This window comes from Halichondria panicea, chromosome 3 (assembly GCF_963675165.1).
Source record: "Halichondria panicea chromosome 3, odHalPani1.1, whole genome shotgun sequence".
Classification (NCBI taxonomy): domain Eukaryota; kingdom Metazoa; phylum Porifera; class Demospongiae; order Suberitida; family Halichondriidae; genus Halichondria; species Halichondria panicea.
In genome coordinates, this window is record NC_087379.1 from 5574370 (window position 1) to 5601439 (window position 27070).

Here is a 27070-nt window from a genome sequence, read left to right on the forward strand (position 1 = left end):
TTTACACTATGTTTGGATCAGATAAGGTAGAAAAACAACAGAAGTGGTTCATGTGATTTCTACATTGAAGTCGATCTATACATATACTGGCTCTGAAGCAATCTTGTGTTTTGCTCTGAAACTCCCGTGAAACCCGGAAACTTATTGTATCCAATGCATGCTTCTTAAAGACCCCTCCAATTAACACTTAACCTAGTGCCCCCTGATGGTGAGTATCATTTGGAAAATGTTATCGTGAAGTACATAAACATGTAGCTAGAGGTGTACACACAGAACCCTTGTGTACAGAGCAGATTACAAAAGGACCGTCTTACGCTGGGAATCACATCTCGTGCAAGTTTGCAAAGCATGACCTTATATGCAAAACCGATAAAGTGGGTCTGCGGGCGAGTGTTAATTGAGCTGACGGTGCACTTTTACTAGCACATAGGTGAATAATTAAGATTTAAAAGCTACAGCTAGCTAGTTAGCTATAGGCCTGGTAGTAAGCTCTCTCTTCTAAGAACCCCAGTAAGACTCCCTATATTGCAAAAACAGAACGCCTAGTATGTTTTAGTGTAAATTTGCAAACTTTCTCCGTACAAAGTGACTGGATATGCTCCATGGAGCTATAGTGGGGGATATCCCCCTTTCCTGTATGACACCCTGCTGTTGTGCTTGTGTTCTCACTATTGGATGTGGTTGAAAATGTAGAGCAGTAAATGTCTGTATTGTGCAATGTACATTCATATTGTGTTGTCACTGTCTCCACTCTTGCAGGATGGGGACACTCCACTCATGGAGGCAGCCTACGCTGGACAGGAAGATACAGTAAAGAAGCTTCTCTCATCAGGGGCTTCCGTTCTCTGCACTAATGAAGTGAGCACATGTACTTTATAGACTACATAATTATTGCAGTACCCATGAATAAAAAGTTCCCGTTCCCGTTTAATCGCATAAAAAAACCAATGAACTCATTGTTGTATTATGCAAAAACGCTACCATTTCCACGCATGTGCAGAAAAATTGCTGAGTAAGCAGAATCGTTAATTTGTGATTGTGCATGCGTGTGTACAGTGTCGTTAGCTTGTGTATACTACAGTATAGCTGATTGTGTAGTGCTTTAATCCTCTTAGTTAGCCGTTTCCCCAGTTATTCTCGGTCTCGCATCAGAGGAGGAATGCCAGGGTCAAAAGGTCACTAATTAAAACACCACGTGGCCCTATGTTTTATATGTAAAACTGAGTTTACCCTCGCGCCACTGAGTTTATACACCACCAATAGCTTGGTGATGTATTGATCCTCTTTATAATCACAACAGAAATCGGTTGAGCTATCGCGCCCCAGAGGAATCAGCTTGAGAGAGGATATCCGGCCAGGATTTAATTGCAACCTTTGACCTTTTATTACATCCTTCGAAACCACAAGATATGGAAATTAGCCTTCCATGGCTAGGGTATAAATTTTGATGTACTGGCTTGCTGCACTTGATAGATCTAGGTATGATAAGCTTTCCAAGCAGACAAATAAAGAACAGAAGCGCTAAGCTGCTATATGCAGCAAAGGTCAAGAACCCAGAACAAGAATGTGTAATCTTTCATTAAATGTGACCCTATTGACCCTGGCGTTCCTCCTCTGGTCTCGCATCAGCTTCAAGACTAAGTTGCCTTCATGCAAGTCATCTGTGACCTGGAATGACCGTTTTTGAAGACCATGCATCGTCAGTTACTGACTGTCTGTGTACATTATACTATAATAGTACCGTATAGCGGGTATATTAGGAGGGTAAAAATGTTCATGGTTTTCGTGGATTAGGCATGTACCCAAATTTAATATCGCAATACTGTGCAAAAAGGCACTATATTCCACGAAAATTAAATCCGCGAAAACCTTTCTTAAGGCATTTCCGCGAAAATTTTTACCCTTGAAATATATCCGCTATACGGTAGCTAGCTCATTGTACAAAACTAGAGCACTGAAGTGCTAACCCTCAGCTGTTGACATGAATCTACAGTAGCAACAGACTATATAGGATCACTTCAGCTGTAAATATGTATATAGAGTTACCTTGAATAAAGGTCGCGTGTACTAGCCGTGCAAGTTTAGCTTTGCTCGCTTTTTTTTGACAACGAAGCTTTAACATCGAAAGCTGCCACTATTAAAAGTAATAACTTGTTGTGTGTGGAGGCTATCCATGCTGTAAACGCAATGCTGTGGCATCCAGGTGAGTAGATTCACCTGTAACACCAACAGACTACTATACCCGTGGCCGCCCACGCACACCTCAGGTAATAATCATACAGTTATTGTATCATTGTGTAAATAATTTCAATTTTTCATGATGACGTCACCGTTTTATTCTATAACGAAGGAAGTGGCCGTTTGCATCCGGTTTAACGTTACTGTTTAATACATGCATTTTAAGGAACAGGAACGTTTTATTGATGGGTACTGTAGTTGCGTGACAAACAGCTTTACTACCTTTTACAGTAGTTAATGACTGAACAGAGCTGTCATTTATACCTAAACCTAAACCTGTGTTGCCATGCAGTATTGCTGACAGAGCAATTAAAGTACACACGCCATATGCATTAGACCACTTTACCTCTTACAATATGTACGTCTCATCCCTTCATATGATCATCATCACAGGATGGACAGACTGCTCTGATGAGAGCCAAGAGATCATATCGCCCTGACCCTTCAGTAATAAAGCTGTTGGAGGAAGCTGCTGAATCACATGTGAGTCCATACCTCAATAATGCACACATGCACTGCATGATCATGATGGTGTTTTAGTTTATTGTGCCGAATAATTAAATAGTGCATACATTATTATGTACATCGAATAAACAAGATTTCCGAGCATTTTGCTATTTTGACAATTTAAGATCATAATTATAAGCTCATACGTACTTTCAAATACGATTATTTTGTAGATTATTTTGTAGATTATTTAGTAGATTATTTAGTGCAAACTACAGTTCCAATACCTTATAGCTAGTAATTTCATAGCAGTTTTAATAAGACATTTGCAACATTTACCTAGACAGTGAATTGCTTCTACTTCTCTTCTGCTCTTGCTCATGCACGCTCTCTCCAGTGTTGAAAAGTCAGGTTTTGTCTTCTTTTGTACTGTGGTAGAGTGGTGGGCGTTTTCTGTCAGTACCGACAGGCTCTGGTAAGTCTACTTGCTTCCAGACGCTTGTTTGATGCCATCTCATGCAGTAAGATCAGTGCTCCTCGTATGAGCCTAGAGTTGTGATGGCGATTTCTGTCTCTTGACACTAAAAGTTTAATCAACCACGTGGGTGATCATAGTACAGTAATGAACCTCGATTATCCGGCTTGGCAGTTTTCTTTTTAGAAAATGGGCATGTCCCTCAAATGCGCGTGCGCGGTACAGCTGTTACCATGGATACATGCCTGCTTATCTTCTGCGCATGCGCAGACAACCATGTGGCACTGCTGTTTATCAATAAAGTGGATGATTCAAGGCGTGGTTTATCTATTAGATTATCCGGCATATTCACTTATCCGGCCTGCTTCTGGAACCAATTAAGGTGTCCGGATAATTGAGGCTCTACTATACTGATAAATTACAAAGAGTTTTACTAACAAATTTACTATTGAATCCACCCACGCACAAATTGTGGTTACCAGGCCCTCTAGTGAGAGGGGCTGGGATCGAGGCTACATGGATATCTGCGTGTGTATTGTTATTGTACTACCGAGGGCAGTTCTATGTATTCCCCGAGGGAATACATAGAACTGCCCTCGGTAGTACAAATCCAATATACACCCTTGATAGCCATGGTACAACTATTATATGTACATCAAATAAACCTTACGATAATTTTTTGCTATTTTGATAATTTCAGATCATAAACTCATATGTACTTTTAAATAGTGTCAATTAACTGCAAACTACAGTTCCAATGTTACACAAATCCAAACAAGCATGAATATAATTACATGTGCATGCCCCCACCCCCCCACACACACACACACATTCAGTCACGTCCGCAGTCTGTGCAGGTCCTACCCAAGAACTGGACTGTTATCACTGACACAGAAACGTGAGTGACTATTGCACAGTTGAGTCACTAGCTTTATGAATGTGAGTCAACTTTAGGAAGAAGCCAGTCTACCAGAACAAGGCAGCAGGGGAAACCCTCTCCACACCACCTGGATGTAAGTGTGTGCTTGTCCTGTATCCAGCACATAGTTCTGTGTGTTTATCTCCTGTGTAGATCCCCTGCACCAAACCTCCGCACACCCTGATGTCACTTTCTACGACGTGCCTCAAGAGAAGGAGTTCACCTCCAGTGGTGGCCATGCTGACTTTGATAATGGAGTGCAAGTGGCTGTTCCACCTAATGTTGTCCCAGCAGGGACCTCTGTGAGCATTAAAGTCCAACCCAGCCTTGCCTCCAAGGATGTGTTTGTGATGCCTGAGGGCATTCAGTCTGCTAGTCCGTCCTACTTGATCTCTGGTGAAGGTCTAAACGGAGAGGTTACCCTGAGCATGGAGCATCATGTATGTGTGTCCACCCATCAAGAAGCTGATGACCTCCTTTTTCTCCAAGCTGACTCGTCTCCCAAGAGATCTGGTTCAAAAAGTATGTACGAGTACCAGGAGGTACAAGAGGGGAGGTCAGAGTTCACTCCTGGAGGGAACACCGGGAGACTGACGCTGGGCACACGACTGAAGAACTTCTTTAAAATTGGCCGGAGGGGGAAAAAAGGTGAGTATTTGGAAATGTGAATTACTTCCAATTCAACAAAATGCATGTACATGCAGGCAATACTGACAGTAACCTCTACACTGTCAGAGTCTACCGGTCTCCTCCACACACAACTGGGGACAGAATGGCTCTTGTCATTGTCAGCTACTTTAACCGTCTGTTTCTCGATGTACGTATATTGCAGTTTTGTGATTGTACGTAAATAACTGTTTACCTCCATGTGCAGTTCTTGCGGAGGTTTGAGGTTGACATCATTCCCCGAGAGTATCCACACTTGTCAAGTAGCCCTGCTGATAAGACAATCAAACAACCTCTTTGCTTTGTCCAAGTTGATGCAGTACTGGAGCTAGTCTGTGACCCAGCCTGGAGGAGTGTGCCTGACCAGAGAATGGTGAGTGCTTGATTTTGATCAATAGTTAGAAAAAAACAACGTTATATCGTAAGTGACTTTTCCGCACTTTTTTGTGTCTCCTATTTGCCATGTTTGCAGATTTCCCAAGAAGAAGTTGACCTGCCAGTGATTGGTAAGTTCTCACCAGAGGAGCTTCAGTGCTACCCACCCAGGATAGTGTGTCGGTTCTTCCCTGAGCAAGGAGCTGTCTCCTGCACCACATGCACTCTCTCACTGTATGGCTTTGACAAGCCAGTCAGTGTGGACATGGCACTGCTCACTCCTCAGAGATCAGTGGACACTAAACAACTCAAGGTGTCTCACTCAACCTCTGTTAAAGTCAATATATGAATGTTAGATACACTTCACTTGTGCCATCAACCCATTATCCTACACTTGTTAAATTTTGGCTAATGAATGTCCGTAAAATGTCCTTTACAGTATGTTGCTTCCTTGAGACCTACGTCTGTACTGTGTGTACTGCATGTGGACGTTCTCAATTCGTTATAATGCATGTACCGTATAGCAGGTTATTTTCGTACTGTTCGTATTGTATACATAATAACATTATCATTCGAAAATTAAAACTGAGCGATAGGTTCAACGTCACTATCCTGAGCTGTACGAGTATTTAGAATACGAAATATTTGATTGGGCAGTTCATAAGAACATTTACCAGTATGTATGTGATTGTAGGACGCCACTGAAGTACTGAGGAGAACAGTTGGTGAGATGACCACCTCACAGCTTGGCTCTACTGTGGAGAGTGTACTGTCACTAATGGAGAAAATGACAACTGCACTTCAGTGAGCTGTCTACTATTTTAATGGTAGCACTGTATTCACAATATCTCCCACCTCAGGTCATCTTCTCTGAGTGAGCTGACAGGCCACACTGACTCCATACGGACAGAGATAGCGTCTGTCCTTGTAGTGACCAGGAGGGTTGTCCAGGAGTGCACAGTACAGAGCATCAGTGAGAACATGGGAGCCAGTCTCTCTAAGATGGAGACTTTATCTCACCAGCTTTGTATGGTGGCTAAGGTCAAACTGAGAAACTGTCAAGAAGGTGAGAACGTGTGTTTATGATATCAAGTGTTAGCTCTCATTCTCAATGGTACAGACCAGTCAGAGGAGACAGCTGCTCTTGTTGACCTGGTGGAGAATGGAGCTAATCTGTTGAGAGCTGTGGACTGTCTACTCAGGGACATCCACACACTCAGTGCAGTCAGTGGTAAGTGTACATTATTGTCAGAGTCTGTGCATGTATTGAGTATCTACCTATACCGTATAGCGGGTATATTTCGAGGGTATAAATTTTCGCGGAAATGCCTTTAGAAATTAAGGTTTTTGCAGATTTGATTTTCGTGGAATAGCAGCCTTTTTTCAGCATGCATGCATGCGATATTAAATTCGCGGTACATGCTTAATCCGTGACAACCATGAACATGTATACCCTCTATAGAGGGTATAATATCAAAACATAATACCGTATAGATACGGTATTATGTTTTGATTTTAGATCAATGATCTCTGCTCCTCAACTGCAACCCCCCTCCCTCCGTTTCTTTTAGCTTCCATAACATGGCAGTTACAGTAGGATAACATGTTTGAATTTTAAATTTCAACAGGGGCAAACCAAATTCAAAAGGAGGGTGGCAATTAAAAGCCTCCCTAATTTCCCCCTGAGATTAATGAGATTAATATCCACGTACAGTCTTTTGTCGAAATTTGCTGTTTTTTTTCTTCCTCCCAGAACTTATAGCCAATGTATGTATGTAGAGCTACAAAATGCATTTTTTTGTTTTGAGTTATGACCTCCTGAAAGAAGCTAGTGCCATATTCCTTTCCACTTCCACTGTATTGTACATAGGGTTCACATTACATGTACTGTACTTAGTGCTTCAGTGTGTGGTCGTATCATGCTCTAACTTTCTCTATTGTCATTGTATTGAACTGCATGCAATCCACGTACACCATTTCCTTTGCTGACCCTCACCCTATCCACACTACAGGCCTGGCAGAGAGGATAGACATTGAACACCCTCTACTCAACAACGAGATTGAGACAACAGAGTTCGTATATTTGGCGGCTCATTTTGACAACGTGATAATGTACTCTCAGATGTTGGGCCTCAATCGTTCTCAGCAAGCTAGTGTGAGGCAGCTCCTAGTTTTATATGACATGCAAACGGCCATGATGGAGTGCTTATCTCTGTGGCAGAGGAGTAACCCAACTGCTGCAACTTATAGAACTCTTCTGAAACTACTCGTAAGAATGAAGAAATATAACATTGCGAGTGATGTGTTCAAACATTGCCTAGAGAATAGTAAACTTACATAGTACATGTGTAGCGAGCGTATCATTTGTATTTTAGGTTAGTAGAGTTTGAATGCACGTAATTATTTAATCCTAACATTGTTATGGTGGTCAGTCAGTACTATACTGTCATGCTCCCTCATGATTGTTATGCCTTGATGCGTATGGTCCATTCAGGGGCACATTGTCATCTGTTTGTGTGTGCATGTGTGTGTGTGTATTCCAGCTGTAACTGTTCCTTCTATTAGCAGTATATCAAGAGTAGATAAGAGTACTCTTGGCAGTATACAAGTATCATATCACCTTCTAGGTATAGGGTTGTTGAGGATTTTGGAGTAATAACATTGTGTAACTAGCAATAATACAATTGGCGATCTTTACCAAATCACTAAAGACGCTGATATCGCGTATTTAAAATGGACATACATGATGCTGCCAGGGCTGGTAACTTGAGTGCTTTACAACATACCATCAAGAGGGGAGATGATGTCAACAGTGTGGATAGGGTAAGCTGGTTTGTGGGTATGTAGAGTTGATTCGTATTAAGCTGTGAAAGTGTCGTGCAGCCGGCCGGCTTACGATGTTATGCTGAGGGTTAAGCGTTCCACCATAGATAGTAGAGCTAGAGGAGATCTAGAGGGATTGGAAACAGGGATTTCACGCGGTCCATGCGTGTCGCACTGGAAATAGACAGGAAGTTAAAGGGGCCAAAAGAGAGTGAACAGATAGCTAGCTAGCTGTCTCTGGCCCATAGTAGCTACTAACATAACTACTACATACATAGATCTGAACTAGTTTCTTTGGTTGCTGTACATCAGAATGAGACTTTTCTCTGTTGCATTGAAGAATTACACATCCTATAGCTAATTCATACTAGACTAACTGTGGATAGGGTATACTAAGCTGGTTTGTGTGTATGTAGAGCTTAAGTTGTGTAAGTATGTTTTTGCTAGCTGTCATGCTGATTAATATACAATTTATACGACGACATCGACGAATTTATGATTCCTGCTTTAATTTTGTCCCCAAATAATATTATTGTCTGTCTACCTCTCATTTGAGAGATAAGGTTGTCGGTCACCATACAGCCGTATTTCAGGCTACATAAAATAATCAGTAATGAGGTAGCAAACCACTTCAGAACCATACTGTGATGAAGATAGTTGATGCATGTGCTCTGTCATCTTTGTATGCTAAATATATAACTGTGGACAAATTGAATTGGGTGCATGTATGCATGGGACTATTGCATGTATGTGGATTTTAATCTGCTGTCGCTCAACTATGAGCTAGCTTGCTTAGGGTTAGAGTTAGCCTCGATTCAAGGCCGATTAAAATATGGCCTGGTACCTATTGCAGGGGTGATAGTGCGCATGCGCTTCAAATTACCCAGAATATGGGTAATCGGACTACGAACGTAAAACCTTAGTAAATTATAGTCCGTTTACTAAGAATATGTTCCGTAATACTTTATCTCCATGACTGAGTTCTGTGAAGCTGTGGCTTATGCCGTCTTAGAAGGCTTAGACATGCAGAAGAGGCTCTCATCTACATCTAGGATGGTCCTATAGCCGGGTTGTCTTCGCGAGTAACAGTTTGAGGCACCATACACTTCTCATGCATAGCCTGTACAGATCCAAGGTAAGACATCCTGACCATACAATCGTCATAGAGGTAGATGAGAGCCTCTTCTGGCTTCAAACTAGTGTGAAAACCTTCTGGAACAACGCAATAGAGAGCTAAGCTGATGTACAAAGTTAGAAAATAGATGAGAGAAAGAAAAAAGAAGATTCCCCAGATTTTCTGGTGAATAAACTAACACATATCACCATGCAATAAGTACCAGGCCGTATTTTAATCGGCCTGGAATCGAGGCTAGGTTAGAGTTAGTGTTACTTACTTTCGTGTGTTTTGGGTGGACGACGTCAGATGCAACCACTCTATTATAGTAAATAATGCCAATCCCCTTCCTTTATTTATGGCCTATCACACAGATGTGTTGTCAAAAGTTACTGTATTATAATGCTCTCACTCTTGTAGGATGGATGTACTCCACTCTATTGGGCAGCCAGTGGAGGTCACACTGACTGTATTAGAGAGCTGCTCTCCTCAGGAGCCGTGGTGAACCTGGCTAACAAGGTGAGTATCTGATACTAAACTGATGTGTCTAGCATGTCCGTGACCATCACATCATATATTATGCTATAGTGATGATTGTGGGTGGTCCCTGTGAGATCCCTAAGGCACTAGCTAACATTGACATGATTTTACTTTGTACACAGTTATTGATGTGGCCGGCATTTTCAATTTACTGAACACTGAGCACCATGTACCAGCTTTAATTGTTCTGATAATAATTATATAGGCACTGTACATACATACATGGACATGCAGTAATGTTGTATCTGATAATTACATTCCCCTGTGCATTTTAATGTCTTAACTACCACTGATCCAGACTGAGTGTATGTCTATTCATAGATAAAGGGATTGGTAACTCACGTGATCATTTACATTGCATTTTGTTAAGAAACACCCATTATTATGTTTTGGGTACTTATCTTGTTTATATTGCGTCAACTTGGCTGCATATATCGTACTTTTTTAAGTAGAGACTGCAAAAAATGAAAACTAAAAGTAATAATAGCGCATCACGGATATACCGTACGTGCTCTACCGAGATTACGCCCACCCTAATTGTATGCTACAAAGCAACTACAGGTGGGATGGGCTTAATTTCGAAAACAGTAGTTAAATTTGTCTCGAAATTAAGCCCACCCAGGTGTTTGCCTTGAAATTACGCCCAGTCATTAGTCTCTTCTGTCTGCGTCTGAGGCCTGCCAGTTCTTGAATACACAATGGTAATGCGTAAAGTATACAAGTCAAGATTCTGCATTAGAAGGTTGTTTCTTGTCTGACACTGCATGCATGTTAGCTAGAGATTCAGAGAAGATTGTCCTTATCTCTTATACTTGCAAATAAAAAAAATTATTGGATCTAGCTATAATATTATTCAGAGCTAACCATCTTACACAATAAACTGCGCGTGCTAAACCTTTTCTTATCTCACTTCCTGGTGGGCGTATTCTCGAGGCAAATAGCCTATGCAGGAACTTTCACTCAAAAGTGAGTGTGGGCGTAATTTCGGACGTGTTCGTAATCTCGGTAGAGTACGGTAGTTACATTTTATGCTTGTTGCTAATCCCCTTCCTTTATCACAGATGTGTCGTCAAAAATTACGCTTTCACTCTTGTAGTATGGGTATACTCCACTCATGGTGGCAGCCAGTGGAGGTCACACTGACTGTGTTAAAGAGCTGCTCTCCTCAGGAGCCGGAGCCATGGTGAACGCCAGTGATGATGTGAGTATCTGAGCGGTCTATGGGCAACATGTTTGTGACCATCACATCATTTGCTAGTGATGGTTGTGGGTGGTCCCCATGAGATCCCTAAGGCACTAACAAATTTACATGATTTACTCGTGTATGTACTGCATGTCCTTAATAATTATGTATGTATACAGTCATTGATGTGGCCGACACTTTCAAGTTACTGAACACTGAGCACCATGCACCAGCTTTAATATTCTTATAAGCACTATACACACATGTACAGTTGTAGGTACGTATAAAGTTATAACATAGCCGCATGCTAATTATAAATACCGTATTACTAGAATATTTTACTGGTGAAAGACCTTTGCGAATGAGCCAAATCAGCAGAAAATTTGACGCCTTGCGATCTAACTATTGCGTTCTGGCAAGGATCGTTTGTATTTACTAGTAATAATTTAGGTTTTGCGATTTTATTGTTGCGAATTGATCATGCAATTAACCCTCACAAAGATCGCATAATTATGTTTGGTGCTCGCAAAAAATTCTAGTAATACGGTAGTAGCATTTTATGCTCTTTATGGACTCTATCACACAGATATGTTGTCTATGCTCTCACTCTTGTAGGATGGGAACACTCCACTCGTTGAGGCAGCCAGTGGAGGTCACACTGACTGTATTAGAGAGCTGCTCTCCTCAGGAGCCGTGATGGACTGGGCTGATGAGGTGAGTATGTGATACTAAAGTGATGTGTGACCATCACATTATTTGCTAGTGATGGTTGTGGATGGTGGTCCCAATGAGATCCCTAAGGCACTAACATATGACATGATTTACTGGTTTGCTTAATTAAATAAAGCAGTACTTAATTCAAATTGATTACAATAATTATCACTCACCTTGCACCTTCCTATCCCGAAATATTTTCGAGGAAAGGGGGAAACTATTACCCTAGAGAAAATTCTGTTCCAAATTCTATCCATACAAGAACAGCATGAAAACATTCAATGGCTGCCTTGTAACGGCTGTACAAAAACATTTTAGGATTTGAAAAGGTATAAAGTATTAAAGTTACTTCTTATGAAAGAAAACCGAAATTCTCATATAGATAGTTGCATTTTATGCTCTTCACCAATCCCGTTCCATTAATATCTATGGTCTATCACACAGATGTGTCAAAAGTTACTGTATGCTCTCGCTCTTGTAGGATGGGCGTACTCCACTCTATTGGGCAGCCTATAAAGGCCATACTGACTGTGTTAGAGAGCTGCTCTCCTCAGGAGCCGTGGTGAACATGGTTAACAAGGTCAGTATCTGATACTAAACTGATGTGTCTAGTACGATGGCCCTGAGGTACACACATAGTAGGCTCTTGCTAGAGCGGCCCATCTTGTCAAAAACAGTGATTTTTATGACTTTTGGGACGATTTGGCTACGTAGTAAGCTCAATTGCCACGCCCCTGTGACACAGAATGACCAACACCAACTGTGTAGTTGCAGGTAGATATCACATGACCTTTGGATGTAGCAAATAACAACAAGATGATTTGTGATGTCACAAATCAATGAATATCATTGCGTACGTCAGCAAAACGGAGCAAAATCACCATTTTTGACAAGAAGGGCCGCTCTAGCAAAGAAGAGACTTGTTAAGCTCCTGTAAGTTAGTGCAAATGAATTTTACACTATTGTAGTACATGCTACTCAAAAATCAGACCTTAACTAGCATAAAATCGAAAGTTGTATTCCTAACATATTTGCCACCAAAAAACAACAAAATGCGGTATTTCTCAGAACTTACTAGTAGCCCAGACTTCCGTTGAAGCTCAAAAGATGAGCAATATACTCAGGTACATGCACAACAAATTTCAGATCTTAACTCAAATAAATAAGCTACTTCTATTCCTAACATATTTTCGGAGGTACACATCTTCAGATAGCCATTTCATAGTGATGATGTCATATGATGTAACAGGTGGTTGTCCAATGGAAGCGCTAATAGTTGAACTTTCAGTACCTGCACTCAAATAGATCATATCACTTTTACTTCAGAAGATATGCCACAAAATGTGAAAAAAATCTACTCTGTTTGGTTGTTGCACTGTACTTGCTCGGTCATAGTGTCCTAGCATGCAAAAATTGAAGGCCAAAGGTCATAGTTATGGTGCGCATGCGCGCTAAAATAATGATCTCATAACAGCCATGTGTCTTTGTTCAATGCACAAGATGAGGCCTAGATATTTATACTATGTAGCGGAGTGACAAAACGACTAGGTAAGCTTCTACTTTATGATCTAAGCATTACCTTACCTTTCCTAAAGCCTAGAGATTACTAAGGACATTGCATGGGTAATTTAGTGTCTGACCAATAACACGTAATGGCAGAACAAAAGGTATTTTGCTAGGACAACTTGTCAGGATAATCCAAATGTGTTATTTATACCTCTGGATGCGTTGTCAAAAAGTTACTGTATGCTCTAACTCTTGTAGGATGGATGCACTCCACTCATAGGGGCAGCCATGAGAGGTTACACTAACTCTATTAGAGAGCTGCTCTCCTCAGGAGCCGAGGTGGACCTCGCTGACAAGGTGAGTATCTGACTAAACTGATGTGTCTATAGGCAGTATGTTCGTGACCATCACATCATTAGGAATTATTTACATGTATCGTACTCACCCGAAAATGCACCCCCTTCGAATTTATCCCCCCTAGCCAGAGCAGGAAATGCATTGCAGAGGTATTTTCTATCTCAATAATACGCCCCCTAACCCCATCTAATTATGGCAGGTTCAATAATAGTTTTATATATAGTAGCTGGATGAGCTAGCTACAGATCTACCGACAGTTAGTGTTCCAGTTCTATGGTGCAAACGAGACTGAACAAACTAGCTATAGCTAACTAGAGATCTATAGATCATAGATCTATACCTTAGAGTTAATGTTCCAGTATTTCCTTTGAAGATATGCACTTACGTGATAATTTTATGTGTCTTGCACTACACTGGAAGTCTGAGTACGTTTTTTTACGTGTGCGTGAGCAATAAAGGGGGGCGTCTTTTGAAACAGTTTTGTAATACATGTATACGATAGCGCATCACTGGTCATTTTATTCTCGTGGTGAATCCCGTTTCTTTGCTTTATTTATGGCCTACCACACAGATCAAGAGTAGTCTTATATACTCTTGCACAGATGTGTTGTCAAAACTCTATCACTCTTGTAGGATGGGAAGACTCCACTCCAGTGGGCCGCCAGGCAAGGTCGCACTGACTGTGTTAGGGAGTTACTCTCCTCAGGAGCCGTGGTGGATCTAGCTGACAAGGTGAGTCTCTGATACTAAACTGATGTGTCTATATAGGCAACATGTTCGTGACCATCACATCATTTTACATGTACCGTACTCACCTGAAAATACACCACCTTCGAATTTTCCCTAGCCAGAGCAGGAAAGGTATTGCGGAGGTATTTTCTATCTCAATAATACGCCCCCTAACCCCATCTAATTATGGCGGGTTCAATAATAGTTTTATATATAGTAGCTGGATGAGCTAGCTACAGATCTACCGACAGTTAGTGTTCCAGTTCTATGGTGCAAAGCTTATGCTTGTTGCCAATCCCGTTCCTTTACATTGTGTATGGTCAGGAGTGCATGAATAGTCAGATTTGTTGTCAAAAGTTACTGTTTGCTCACATTCTTGTAGGATGGGTGGACTCCACTCTATTGGGCAGCGATGGGAGGTCACACTGACTGTGTTAGTGAGCTGCTCTCCTCAGGAGCTGTGGTGGACCTGGGTAACAAGGTGAGTATCTGATACTGAACTGATGTGTCTAGGCAACATAGTTATGTTTGTGACCATCACATCATTTGGTTGCATGCGTACGTTCAATTATGGACATTACTGGCATTTTCAATTAAAATCATCGGTTAGTGAATGTCTGTATTGTTCAATGTACATTCATATTGTGTTGTCACTGCCTCCACTGTTGCAGGATGGGGACACTCCACTCATGGTGGCAGCCTTCTGGGGACGTGTAGATACACTAAGGAAGCTTCTCTCATCAGGGGCTTCCCCTCTCTGCACTAACATTGTGGGTACATGTACTTTATCGAGTACATAGTTGCGTAGTTATACTTAACAAACAGCTTTACATGTATACTGTACACCTATATACCTCTCACAGTAGTTAATGACTGAACAGAGCTGTCATTTGTACCTAAACAGATATAACTTAACATGAAATTATCGTTGCCAGTATTGCTCTGTTAGCAAAGTACATGTCATACGCATTAGACCACTTTACCTCTTACAATGTACGTCTCATCCCTCCATATGATCATCATCACAGGATGGCGAGACTGCTCTGATGAGCGCCAAGATATCATATCCCCCTAACACTTCAATAACGAAGCTCCTTGAGGAAGCTGCTGAATCACATGTGAGTCCATACACTGTTAACAATTGGTATGTACAATAGCACCTTCAGTTGTGACTGCTACGTGTTACCAGAACAATAAAAGGTGCTATTACACTTGTAAGTAGTACACTTTAGAAATGTTGGGCATGCACTTGCCTAGTTGTTACAATCATATAGGCTATACACCAGGTTGTAACTCAAATGAGAATGGCGATGGTGGTTGTAGCACTAAAACTGGTGCAATGTAAGCACCTCTAAATCCAATGTTTACACCCGGCCATGTGTGCATGCTATATATAGATGTATACACACATGCACTGTCGTCTATGTATGGAAACGAATGATTTAATTGTAGTTGTATAAATTAAAAGCAGTAGCTGTTGCTTAGTAACAAAACAATAATTATGTCACCTTCTATTCAACAAAAATAATACAATGTGCATTATATGCTGTACCCTATATAATTATACAGGGGTGCACACTCAAGTGATTTGACTGTACTGATGACGAACCAAGGAACTTGCCAATAATGTTTTAGGATACACATTTTAATAACAAAAAAAATCTCACTTGTGCAATAATTATTTACATTATTGTTACGTAGCTATTATGTGATGCACTTGTGATTAGTTTGGACATTCCATTCACTGCTGTACCAATATTAGGAATCCTCTCTTCATAATCATCACATTCTAGGGGAACTTACTGTTATCTGTGTAAAACTGTGTAACTAGCAATAATATCATTGTCGATCTTTACCGAATCACCAAACCAGCAAATTAAAGAAGAGAAGAGACCCTGCATGGTGCAACTTACAAAGCTCTTGTCTACTCCTAAGAATGAGAAAATAAAAAATTAACTTCAAGCATTGCCAAGAGAATGGTAAACTTACATGTGTAGCGTAACATAATCTGTTTTGTGATGGATCCATGCATGTGAGTAGAATTTGAATGCTCCTAACTTATGCTAGGGATGTATTTGTGAGCCAGAAGTATGTGATCCTCTACCTGCCTACATTGTACGAGAGCTTAGCTTACAAGCCCCCTCATAACAATGACCTCAAGGACATTTAATACTCATACACATGAATTCTGTCACATGACTATGTGCTACTGTTTCCCATTATTACAACTCTGAACACTCCTCTCCATGCAGCGGTGATTGTGAAGCTTATACTAATCGTCTCAAGCGCTACTGCCACAGCTCATTATTTGATGGACGCGAACAAATCTCTTCGAATGAATTAAAGGCAGGCTAACTGCTATGAGCTGGTACATGTGCACATTGTAGCAAGACATGGAGATCGTACCCCATCTTCAACCTACGGCTTGGTTCCAGAGTGTACTATGAATGTGGCCTGGTCCAGGAATCAATTAGTTGGAACGGACTCAAAGATTTTACTCCACATTTTCTACCTTCATCACGTGGAATTGAGCCTTAAATTCAGAGTTCCATCCCGGAACCCAAAGACACGAGTGTGGGGACGTCAAGGGAATCGGTAAACTGACGTTACTATAGGCTACAAGCAACATGTATACTTGGGCAAACTGATGTGAGACAAATATGACAATTTTGTGGCTCCCATTATTGAGGATGTTCCATCTCTAAGGAATGGTGTGTACGTACAATCCACTCAGGTGCTCAGGACAATTCTCAGTCTGTCTGCTTTTATGTTGGGATTTCTACCAGATTCAACCGAGCTTCGACGAGCTACAACCGTTTACATCTCACACGGTACACTGCTTGAAGCCCCTCCAGTTGGCATTGAGACTGTTTATCAACATTGCCATGGCTACTCTCAACTATGGAATGAAGATCGTAGACAAACTGGTTACCTAACGAGTGAAAACAAAACCTGTCAGTAGCCAAAGTGTTTGAGCAACTTTCTATCAAAGGCTGCCATCGACCTTTGGACCCACTACCTTGTGTGAAAGACAACGGTCCGTGTGTTTCGTACCAGCAAGCTTTGGAGCTATTCAAATTTGCTGACTGGGCTTGGAGCAATGGCCACCCTCTGAAGACATCTATCATCGCAACAATGCCGTTTTTGACTCATTCCATATTGTCTCCAATGCAACAAGTAATTGAGAGTTATCAGAGAAGCATTTCATTGGCTGGTTCTTACAAGTTCATGGTATCGCTGACACACGATGATGCAATCACTAAGATGTTATCGAACCTGGGTGTGCGTGTGAGTGAATGGATACCTTATGCAACTAGAGTTGTGGTTGAACTTTGGAAAAAGAAAAATCAAGAATCGATGAGGTTCGAATGGAGAAGTGGTGACTCCACAGTGTGGTGGTTTGAGAGAGGGGATGAATGATGAACTGATTCCATACCCAGTCTTGAAGGTGTTCCTCACCTCGGGGACACACAGAGAACTCAAGTATTACAATAAGATGTGTAGAACTACATAGCTACAGTTGGCTGTATATTATTATGTGTGTGCTTACAATACTTGGTAATGAGGTAATGTTTTAGTCACAGCAGGAGTTCATTTATGATTTCTGGTCACAGGAATAAAAGTGACAGAGGAAAGGGAGGGGTCTAAACAAAGCCATTTTCATGGACAGTACAGTAGGAAAATGGACATACATGATGCTGCCAGGGCTGGTGACTTGAGTGCTTTACAAGATGCCATCAAGAGGGGAGATGATGTTAACAGTGTGGATGAGGTAATTATAAGCTGGTTTGTGGGTATATGTAAAGCTGAAGGTGTGAAAGTCTGTTTTTGCTACCTGTCACTGATGCTAATATATATACTGAACCAATTGTTTCCCATGCAGTCCTGAATTTTGAGCTTTATAATTACCATTATCCATTATTATATGAATATCGTTATGAATAATTATTATGAATATATCACATTACATTCCATTGAAATGTTCTGCAATAAACTATTTTCCTGAGCCACATGGGCCTTGTGGCTTATAATTAATGATATGTCATATTATAATTATTGGGTCAATAATGGAGGTAAAAGCATAAATCATGCGCGCTCAGGACCAGAAACTAAGTTCTTTGTTGGAATGGCCTAATGCAAATTTACGATGTCGCTGATTCTAATAGTATGGTCCCCAAATATTTTCTGTCTATACCTCTCAAATGAGAGGTAAGGTCGTCGGTCACCCAGCTGTATTTCAGGCTACATTATCAATAAGGGGAGCAAACCCCTTCAGAACTATACTGTGGTTGATGTTTTTCACCGGAATAACTGTGGACAAGAAACCCCATAGAAAATTGAATTGGGTGGGACTTTTGTTTGTGGATTTTATCTGCCGTCACTTAGCTAGCTTGCTGAAAGGTTAGAGTTAGTGTAATTATGTACTTTTGTGCATGGGTGGATAACGTCAGAGGTAACTCTATTGTGTCAATCCTCTATATTTATGGTCTACAAAAGTTACTCACTCTTGTAGGATGAGTGGACTCCACTCATGGAGGCAGCCAGTGAAGGTCACACTGGCTGTGTTAGAGAGCTGCTCTCTTCAGGAGCCGTGGTGGACCTGGCTAGCAAGGTGAGTATCCTGATGTGTCTATAGGCAGCATGTTCGTGACCATCACAACATTAGTACATGTACCGTACTCACCCGAAAATATGCCCCCTTCAAATTTAGGCTCCCCTATAGCCAGAGCAGGAAATGTATTGCAGAGGTATTCAATAATACGACCCCTAACCCCATCTAATTATGGCAGGTTTAATAATAGCTCCTGCATGTTAGGTCTAAACATAGTTATGCCTCGGTGCGCATGCGCAAGCGAGGTATACGGTAGTGTGTGTGTGTGTGTGTGTGTGTGTGTGTGTGTGTGTGTGTGTGTGTGTGTGTGTGTGTGTGTGTGTGTGTGTGTGTGTGTGTGTGTGTGTGTGTGTGTGTGTGTGTGTGTGTGTGTGTGTGTGTGTGTGTGTGTGTGTGTGTGTGTGTGTGTGTGTGTGTGTGTGTGTGTGTGTGTGTGTGTGTGTGTGTGTGTGTGTGTGTGTGTGTGTGTGTGTGTGTGTGTGTGTGTGTGTGTGTGTGTGTGTGTGTGTGTGTGTGTGTGTGTGTGTGTAGACTATTTCAGCTGCTTACTCTTGTAGGATGAGTGTCAATGAAGTGCAAGTAAGAGTTTCTATAGGCTTAAATTTTAGACTTGAACTTTTGGCATCGATCGTTTTTAACAACAATCATGGTCGATCATTACCCACTATTTGAGTTTCCCTGCGATTGCATGCAGCAAAATTAAAAATGTTCATCATGATAATCAATGTGTGTATAAAAGCTAGCTTTATGTTATGTAGCTTTGGCACCTCCACCGAGGCATCAGCACCCGCGGTGCTTTCATTTTATATAGTAGCTGGACGAGCAAGAGTTAGCTACAGATCTACTCACTAGCTGACAGTCCAGTATTTCCTTTGAAGATGTATTTTGTAGTACACTGATGTGATAACTTTACTTGCTGCACTGGATGTGTGAAAATGTGTTTTGTTCGTGAGCAGTAAACAGTTTTCTACATAATTAAATAGCTTATCACGGAATAGTTGCATATTATATATACTCGCGTTCCCTTATATTATACAGTCTATCACACAGACGTGTTGTCAAAATTGACTGTATTCTCTCACTCTTGTAGGATGGGTGGACTCCACTCTATTGGGCAGCCTATGGAGGCCACGCTGACTGTGTTAGAGAGCTGCTCTCCTCAGGAGCCGTGGTGGACCTGGCTGACAAGGTGAGTATGTGATACTAAACTGATGTGTCTATAGGCAACATGTTTGTGACCATCACATTATTTGGAATAATCGCATGTTCTGAAATGAAACCCTTATTATGTTTTGCCTATAATTTTATGCTTATCTTGCATTTGTGTCTAATGACAAACTCTAATTTCCTTGATAATTGATAGTTGTACGCTATAAGAGTGCACGGTACAAGTGGAACCTCCGAATAAAGGACACTTTGGGAGCAGAGCTTTTGTCCTCTTTTCGGACGTTTTCCTCTGGTGGGAGGTTCATTCATTTATAGCCTATCAAATAATTATAGTGTGATCTGTATGGACCCTATACATGAAGCTGGGAACAAGCGTTCTTTGCGGTATGCCAGTATGATTAGCAATAACATTATGTGGGTGTGGTTTCCTGGTTGTCTGTTATAAGAGGCAGTTTTGCACAGAGTTGGGAGCACGAAGCTTGTCCTCTGTCTGGAATCAAGAAGGTCCGCTCATGGGAGGTTGCTTTTAGATAGTGATTGTAATTGGTACCGTATAGCTAGTGTCCTTTATAGAGAGGTTGTCCTCTAGTGGGAGGGTCCGTTATGGGAGGTACTTTAAAAATAGAGGCTGCAAAAGATAAAAATAACATAACGCATTACGGATAGTTGCATTGTATGCTCGGGGCCAATCCCATTCCTTTACATTGTTTATGGTCTATCACACGATGTGTTGTCTGTATTATGCTCTAACAGGTTGGGAACACTTCACTCTATGTGGCAGCCAGAGAAGGCCATACTGACTGCGTTAGAGAGCTGCTCTCCTCTGGAGCCGTGGTGGACCTGGCTAACAAGGTGAGTATCTGATGCTAAACTGATGTGTCTATAGGCAGCATATTCGTGACCATCACATCATTTGCTAGTGATGGTTGTGGGTGGTCCCCATGAGATCCCTAAGGCATTAACATTTAATTACTAGTGTGATTCCTTAATTTTTATCGATGTGTCTGGCATTTTCAATTTACTGAACACTTAGCACCTTGCACCAGCGTACAGTTGTAGGTACATTCCCTGTGCATTTTAATGACTCGCTGATCAGACTGAGTGTACGTCTATTCATAGATAAAGTAAAGGAAAGGGATTGGCAACTGACGTAACTCACATGATCATTTACATTTGGTTGCACATAGATAGTAGAGCCCATTTTGTTTGTGCCCCTTTTAAGATAACTCATTCCTTTACTTTATTTATGGTCCATCACACAGATGTGTTGTCAAAAGTTACTATGATCTCTCACTCTTGTAGGATGGGGACACTCCACTCTATGTGGTAGCCAGCTATGGTCACACGGACTGTGTTAGAGAGCTGCTCTCCTCAGGAGCCGTGGTGGACCCGGCTAACAAGGTGAGTATCTGATACCAAACTGATGTGTCTATAGGCAGCATGTTTGTGACCATTTGATCGTTAATGCATGTACGTACAATTATGGAAAGTAACGGCATTTCACTAGTAGCTAGGTTATTACTCATGTGCCAGACGAGGCCATGACGTCATAACCTTCTTCAGCAGTTATAATGAGATTCATTCATTCAGCCTCTTATTAATACATATACGTACCGTAATAACCACCAAATGCCGTACGTATCTTATAAGTCCAATGGTGGTGCGTTGAGCTTTATGCCCTCCTTCGGTGGTATTGCTACCACATCCTGGTATGGTATGCTCCATGTACTGGAAATATCATGCGCCTTAGATGTGGTCTGTCAGTAGTCTATAATACCATATACAATGTAACAGGTAATATTCGTGGTTTGGTGGTTGAAGCTCTGACCACGAAAATATTATCCACGAAGTGACTAAATAACGAATGTTTTGCCCCCCAAAATTACCTGCTATATGGTACATTATACAATACATACATGACGTTGTACATGTAAAGTCTATTTGTGTTGAGTTTGACCTTCATAAAGTGATCATAACATTGTCATACTTTATTGAAATTCGTTAACGTTAGAAGTCCTAGGTATACTTACTTGTCCACCACACAAAGCATAAATGAAGCCATAATTGACCACATAACTTCCGGGGTCGAACTCAACGCAAATAGACTTTAGTTGTACTGTAAGTAAGACATACGTACATGTACATTTCCCTGTTGATTTTGGTGCTCTAAACTGTCGTACTAGCCGGTTTTAATTTTATGTATGACTGTTGTGCTTGTGTTCTCACTCTTAGATGTGGTTGAAAATGTAGAGCAGTGAATGTCTGTAGTACATTTATATTGTGTTGTCACTGTCTCCACTCTTGCAGGATGGGTACACTCCACTCATGAGGGCAGCCTACTGGGGACAGGAAGATACTGTAAGGGAGCTTCTCTCATCAGGGGCTTCCCCTCTCTGCACTACTAAAGTGAGCACATGTACTCTATAGAGTACATAGTTGCGTAGTTATACTTAACAAACAGCTTTACATGTACTGTACACCTACAGTAGTTAATGACTGAACCTGCAGAGCTGTCAATTTGTACCTGTTATAATTATTATAAACATCAATTACCTTTGCCAGTATTGCTCTGTCAGCAAAGTACATGCATTAGACCACTTTACCTCTTACAATGTATGTTCCATCTCTTCATAATTATGATCATCATACAAATGTAGCGTGGAAAGACTGCTCTGATGAGAGCCAAGGGATCACGTCGCTCTAACCCTTCAATAATAAAACTGTTGGAGGAAGCTGCTGAATCACATGTGAGTCCATGCCTCAATGCTGCATACACTGATCATTGGTGTGTTTTGGTTTAAAACTTTGTTCCTACATGTAAATGAATTAGACAAGCATATGTGCATGTACGTTGATCAATTTTCACTGATAAGCTCTCACACACACACACACACACACACACACACACAGTCACGTGTTCCAGTCCTCCCAAGAAACTGGACTGTTGTCACTGACACAGAAACGTGAGTGACTATTGCACAGTTGAGTCACTAGCTTTATGAATGTGAGTCAACTTTAGGAAGAAGCCAGTCTACCAGAACAAGGCAGCAGGGGAAACCCTCTCCACACCACCTGGATGTAAGTGTGTGCTTGTGCTGTATCCAGCACATGGTTCTGTGTGTTTTACTTCCTGTGTAGATCCCCTGCACCAAACCTCCGCACACCCTGATGTCACTTTTTATGACAAGCCTCAAGAGAAGGAGTTTACCTCCAGTGGTGGCCATGCCGACTTTGATAATGGAGTTCAAGTGACTGTTCCAGCTAATGCTGTCCCAGCAAGGACCTCTGTGGTCATTAAAGTCCAACCCAGCCTTGCCTCCAATGATGTGTTTGTTATGCCTGAGGGCATTCAGTCTGCCAGTCCGTCCTACTTGATCTCTGGTGAAGGTCTAAACGGAGAGGTGACCCTGAGGATGGAGCATCATATACGAGTGTCCACCCAACAAGAAGCTGATGACCTCCTCTTTCTCCAAGCTGACTCGTCTCCCAAGAGATCTGGTTCAAACAGTGTTTACGAGTACCAGGAGGTACAAAAGGGAAGGTCAGAGTTCCCTCCTGGAGGGAACACTGGGAGACTGACGCTGGGCACACGACTGAAGAACTTCTTTAAAATTGGGAGGAGAAAAAGAGGTGATGATTTTAGAATGACTTCTGATTCCAAATATAATCTTTAATACATGTACAGGCAATACTGACAGTAACCTCTACACTGTCAGAGTCTACCGGTCTCCTCCACACACAACTGGGGACAGGCTAGCCGTCATTGTAGCCAGTCTCTGTGGGAGCTTATATACTAAGGTGTGGATTGTATACATCGTAGATAAAATGTGTATTTTGTGCTTATAATGCACCTAATTCTACAGTTTCTGGAGACACTTGATAAAGTGATGATCCCACGAGACTACCCAGAAGTGTCTTCAAAGTTAATTGACAGGACGACTCAAGAATCGCTGACGTTTTTTGATATGTGTGCCACTCTCAACATTGACCCAGTGCAGGGATGGTCTGTGGAACCAGACAAGGAATTGGTAAAATGTTAAGCTGAACATACTCTTAAAAAATCATATTATCTTCATTTCTCAGATTTCGCGTAGTGAAGTGGATCAGCCTGAGATGGAGAAATTCAGACCTGAGGATCTCCACAACTACCCTCCCAGGATAATCTGCAGGTTCTTCCCTGATCATGAGGAGAATGCTCCCAAGAGAACCACCTGTACCATCTCCTTGTCTGGACTCCTGCCACAGGTCAAAGTTCATCTATCATTGATACCCACCCCCAAAGTTGCTGTGGATACTACTAAACTACAGGTATTCACGTTTGTACAGTGTAGCCTCTTGAAATGGTGTAGTGGGTACCTTTGGCAAACAAAATTTTGCTCCTTTGATAGATTTGTCCTCTTTGTTGATTCAACTTGCACAGTCATGTATTAATACACACACAGTTTGTACAGTGAAGTGGTGTAGTGGGTACCCATTGGTAAATTAAAATTTACCCACTTGATATTATAGCAGGCCCTTTTTAATTCAATTAGCACATAATTGCATGTGTATAAGTAAGGCACACATAGTTTTTGTTTATAATGTACATTGTCATTCCAATTTGTTTAGGAGGCCACTGATGAGTTGAGAAGGTCTGCCCTGGCAGTGAGTGACACACAACTTGGCTCTACTGTGAAGAGTGTAGTGTCTCTGATGGAGAGAATGACTGCTGCTCTGAGGTACCACTCAATTGTCTAGTGGAAGTCTGATTATCGTTTTTTTCTAAAGGGCATCTTCTCTGAGTGAGCTGACAGGTCACACTGACTCCATACGGACAGAGATAAAGGCTGTCCTTGTAGTGACCAGGAGGGTTGTCGAGGAGTGCACAGTACAGAGCATCAGTGAGAACATGGGAGCCAGTCTGTCTAAGATGGAGACTTTATCTCACCAGCTTTGTATGGTGGCTAAGGTTAAACTGAGAAACTGTCTAGGTGAGAACGTGTGTTTATAATATCAAGTGTTAGCTCGCATTCTCAATGGTACAGACCGGTCAGAGGAGACAGTTGCTCTTGTTGACCTGGTGGAGAATGGAGCTAATCTGTTGAGAGCTGTGGACTGTCTACTCAGGGACATCCACACACTCAGTGGATTCAGCGGTGAGTGTACATTAATTGTCATAATCATGCTGTGTATTGAGGTACCTACCTATTATGTGCACATTGTTAATCCTCCATTTGTTCAATACCACATTCCCTATTTTTTGTGTATACTGTAAGCCATGTACTGGTGTGTTGCTAATTGTATCATATCAGGGTATTTCGATAATCATTGCTAATTAATGCTTAAACCACGAATTTTGGAGGGAAATGTTGATATTATGTTTGAATTTTATATTCCAAGAGGGGGCAACCAAAAGCCTCCCTAATTTCCCCCTGAGATAATTTGCTAATATCCACGTACAGTCTTTGTCGAAATTTCCTTTTTTTTTTCTACTCCCAAAACTTAGAGCCAATGTATGTAGAGCTACTTTTTAGTTTGGTTATGACCTCCCGAAAGAAGCTAGCGTAATAGCTAGGTGCCATATTCCTTTCCACTTCCACTGCATACTATTATTTTGGTTCACATTACATGTACTGTACTTAGTGCTCCAGTGTGTGGGCGTATCATGCTCTAACCATTTCCTCTTTCACACAGATGTATTGTCATTGTATCGAGCTGCATGCAATCCACGTACACCATTTCCTTTGCTGACCCTCACCCTATCCACACTACAGGCCTGGCAGAGAGGATAGACATTGAACACCCTCTACTCAACAACGAGATTGAGACAACAGAGTTCGTATATTTGGCTGCACATTTCGACAACGTGATAATGTACTCTCAGATGTTGGGACTCAATCGTTCTCAGCAAGCTAGTGTGAGGCAGCTTCTAGTTTTATATGACATTCAAACGGCCATGATGGAGTGCTTGTCCCTGTGGCAGAGGAGTAACCCAGCTGCTGCAACTTATAGAACTCTTCTGAAACTACTCGTAAGAATGAAAAAATATAACATTGCGAGTGATGTGTTCAAACATTGCCTTGAGAATAGTAAACTTACATAGTACATATGTAGCGTATTATTTGTTTTGTGATCGTCCGTGGTGTTGTATTTTCAGGTTATATAGTAGAGTTTGAATGCACGTAATATTTTATGGTGTTTTTGTAATTGTATTTTTTGTCTGAATTGTGAGTCACATTTTTATGGTGGGAGTGTACTGTCAGGATTGTCATAATCCCTTGATTATTTCTGTAACATTGTGTAACTAGCAATAATAGAATTGGCGATCTTTACCAAATCACCAAACCAGCAAAGAAGAGAGGAGACCCTGCATGGCATATGGTGCAGCTTACAGAGCTCTTGTGAAACTACTCCTAAGAATGAGGAAATATGACATTGCTAGTAAAGTGCATGTTCAAACATTGCCAAGAGAATGGTAAACTTACATAGGACATGTGTAGCGTAACATAATCTGTTTTGTGATGGATCCATGCATGTGAGTAGAATTTGAATGCTCCTAATTTATACAAGGGATGCATTTGTGAGTCAGAAGTATGTGATCCTCTACCTGCCTACATTGTACGAGAGCTTAGCTTACAAGCCCCTTCATAACAATGACCTCAAGGACTGATAATGCATTTGATATCATTCATATTGATGTTGGTACTGTGTTTCTTGTGTAGGTGAGTATGTTGCACAGATGAAATTCACTTTGCTGCTAATGCCCAATGGACCACAAAGGTGAACATCTGAAACTCTCCTGCCTGTACAATCCATGTTGTGTAGTGCAGGCTGTGTGTATCACAGCGTTCTGTAGTACATGAGGTTTGAGGTGTACGTACGTATGACATCATTGCCATTGTTTGTCTGGTGTGTTTATGCACTGATTGTGTGTACACTACAACATTCAGTGATTGTCATTCCCCACAGACTCACCAGTGGCTCCTTTGACCCTGCATGAGCTAGTGTCTTCACAGCTGAAACTGGAAGACCCTCAACTGAATGTGAGTACATACAAATTAATTAGGACAATCAGTGAAATTCTTTTGAAGATCTCTTTCAAAAAACCATTGAAATTGGATACTAAATGTGCAGCCAGTGAAAGGTGTTCAACTGTAACCCCCTCTCCGTTTAATGAATGGTTTGGGGGCTCTTTTTAAATTAGTTTACATCTGTCTATTCAATTT

The 27070-nt window shown here is 41.3% G+C and overlaps 3 protein-coding genes across 5 annotated transcripts in view; all 3 read left to right on the forward strand.

Moving 5' to 3' along the window:
- Nucleotides 1-7579, forward strand: part of LOC135333671 (uncharacterized) — a 15904-nt gene extending 8325 nt beyond the window's left edge. The window contains exons 8-19 of the mRNA XM_064528679.1: nt 760-858; nt 2632-2721; nt 3997-4058; nt 4115-4173; nt 4233-4727; nt 4784-4896; nt 4954-5118; nt 5218-5433; nt 5815-5924; nt 5981-6186; nt 6241-6351; nt 7133-7579. Coding sequence (XP_064384749.1) covers nt 760-858; nt 2632-2721; nt 3997-4058; nt 4115-4173; nt 4233-4727; nt 4784-4896; nt 4954-5118; nt 5218-5433; nt 5815-5924; nt 5981-6186; nt 6241-6351; nt 7133-7461 — 2055 coding nt within the window. The 3' untranslated portion in view covers nt 7462-7579. The remainder of the gene's footprint in view (nt 1-759; nt 859-2631; nt 2722-3996; nt 4059-4114; nt 4174-4232; nt 4728-4783; nt 4897-4953; nt 5119-5217; nt 5434-5814; nt 5925-5980; nt 6187-6240; nt 6352-7132) is intronic.
- Nucleotides 7580-7853: 274 nt separating this feature from the next.
- Nucleotides 7854-17022, forward strand: LOC135333135 (ankyrin repeat domain-containing protein 29-like). The gene is made up of 10 exons (XM_064528051.1): nt 7854-7943; nt 10694-10798; nt 11396-11494; nt 11976-12074; nt 13259-13357; nt 13991-14089; nt 14469-14567; nt 14758-14856; nt 15115-15204; nt 16873-17022. Exons 1-10 carry the CDS (start codon nt 7854-7856, stop codon nt 17020-17022), a joined length of 1029 nt encoding a protein of 342 aa, XP_064384121.1.
- On the forward strand, nt 15679-26089 carry LOC135333676 (uncharacterized). Of its 3 annotated transcripts, XM_064528688.1 has the most exons (19): nt 15679-16065; nt 16339-17569; nt 17701-17858; nt 18600-18698; nt 19789-19887; nt 20619-20717; nt 21168-21266; nt 22173-22271; nt 22523-22612; nt 22776-22828; nt 22885-22943; nt 23004-23495; nt 23545-23663; nt 23729-23893; nt 23949-24173; nt 24474-24583; nt 24633-24835; nt 24890-25000; nt 25619-26089. In XM_064528688.1, exons 3-19 carry the CDS (start codon nt 17769-17771, stop codon nt 25945-25947), a joined length of 2541 nt encoding a protein of 846 aa, XP_064384758.1. In that variant the 5' UTR covers nt 15679-16065; nt 16339-17569; nt 17701-17768; the 3' UTR covers nt 25948-26089. The 3 variants fall into 3 exon arrangements, with proteins under 3 accessions (XP_064384758.1, XP_064384757.1, XP_064384759.1); XM_064528687.1 differs by having other exon boundaries at nt 16339-17858; XM_064528689.1 differs by having other exon boundaries at nt 15682-16065; nt 16339-17858; nt 23551-23663.
- The last annotated feature ends 981 nt before the right edge of the window (nt 26090-27070 follow it).

Coding starts and splice junctions, on each gene's coding strand:
- LOC135333676 (XM_064528687.1), top strand. CDS start 17,769: ATGGACATACATGATGCTGCCAGGGCTGGTGACTTGAGTGCTTTACAA. Junction 22,272..22,522: donor CCCCTCTCTGCACTACTAAA/GTGAGCACATGT, acceptor ATACAAATGTAG/CGTGGAAAGACTGCTCTGAT. Junction 24,584..24,632: donor AGAATGACTGCTGCTCTGAG/GTACCACTCAAT, acceptor TTTTTTCTAAAG/GGCATCTTCTCTGAGTGAGC.
- LOC135333135 (XM_064528051.1), top strand. CDS start 7,854: ATGGACATACATGATGCTGCCAGGGCTGGTAACTTGAGTGCTTTACAA. Junction 11,495..11,975: donor TGATGGACTGGGCTGATGAG/GTGAGTATGTGA, acceptor TCGCTCTTGTAG/GATGGGCGTACTCCACTCTA. Junction 14,090..14,468: donor TGGTGGATCTAGCTGACAAG/GTGAGTCTCTGA, acceptor ACATTCTTGTAG/GATGGGTGGACTCCACTCTA.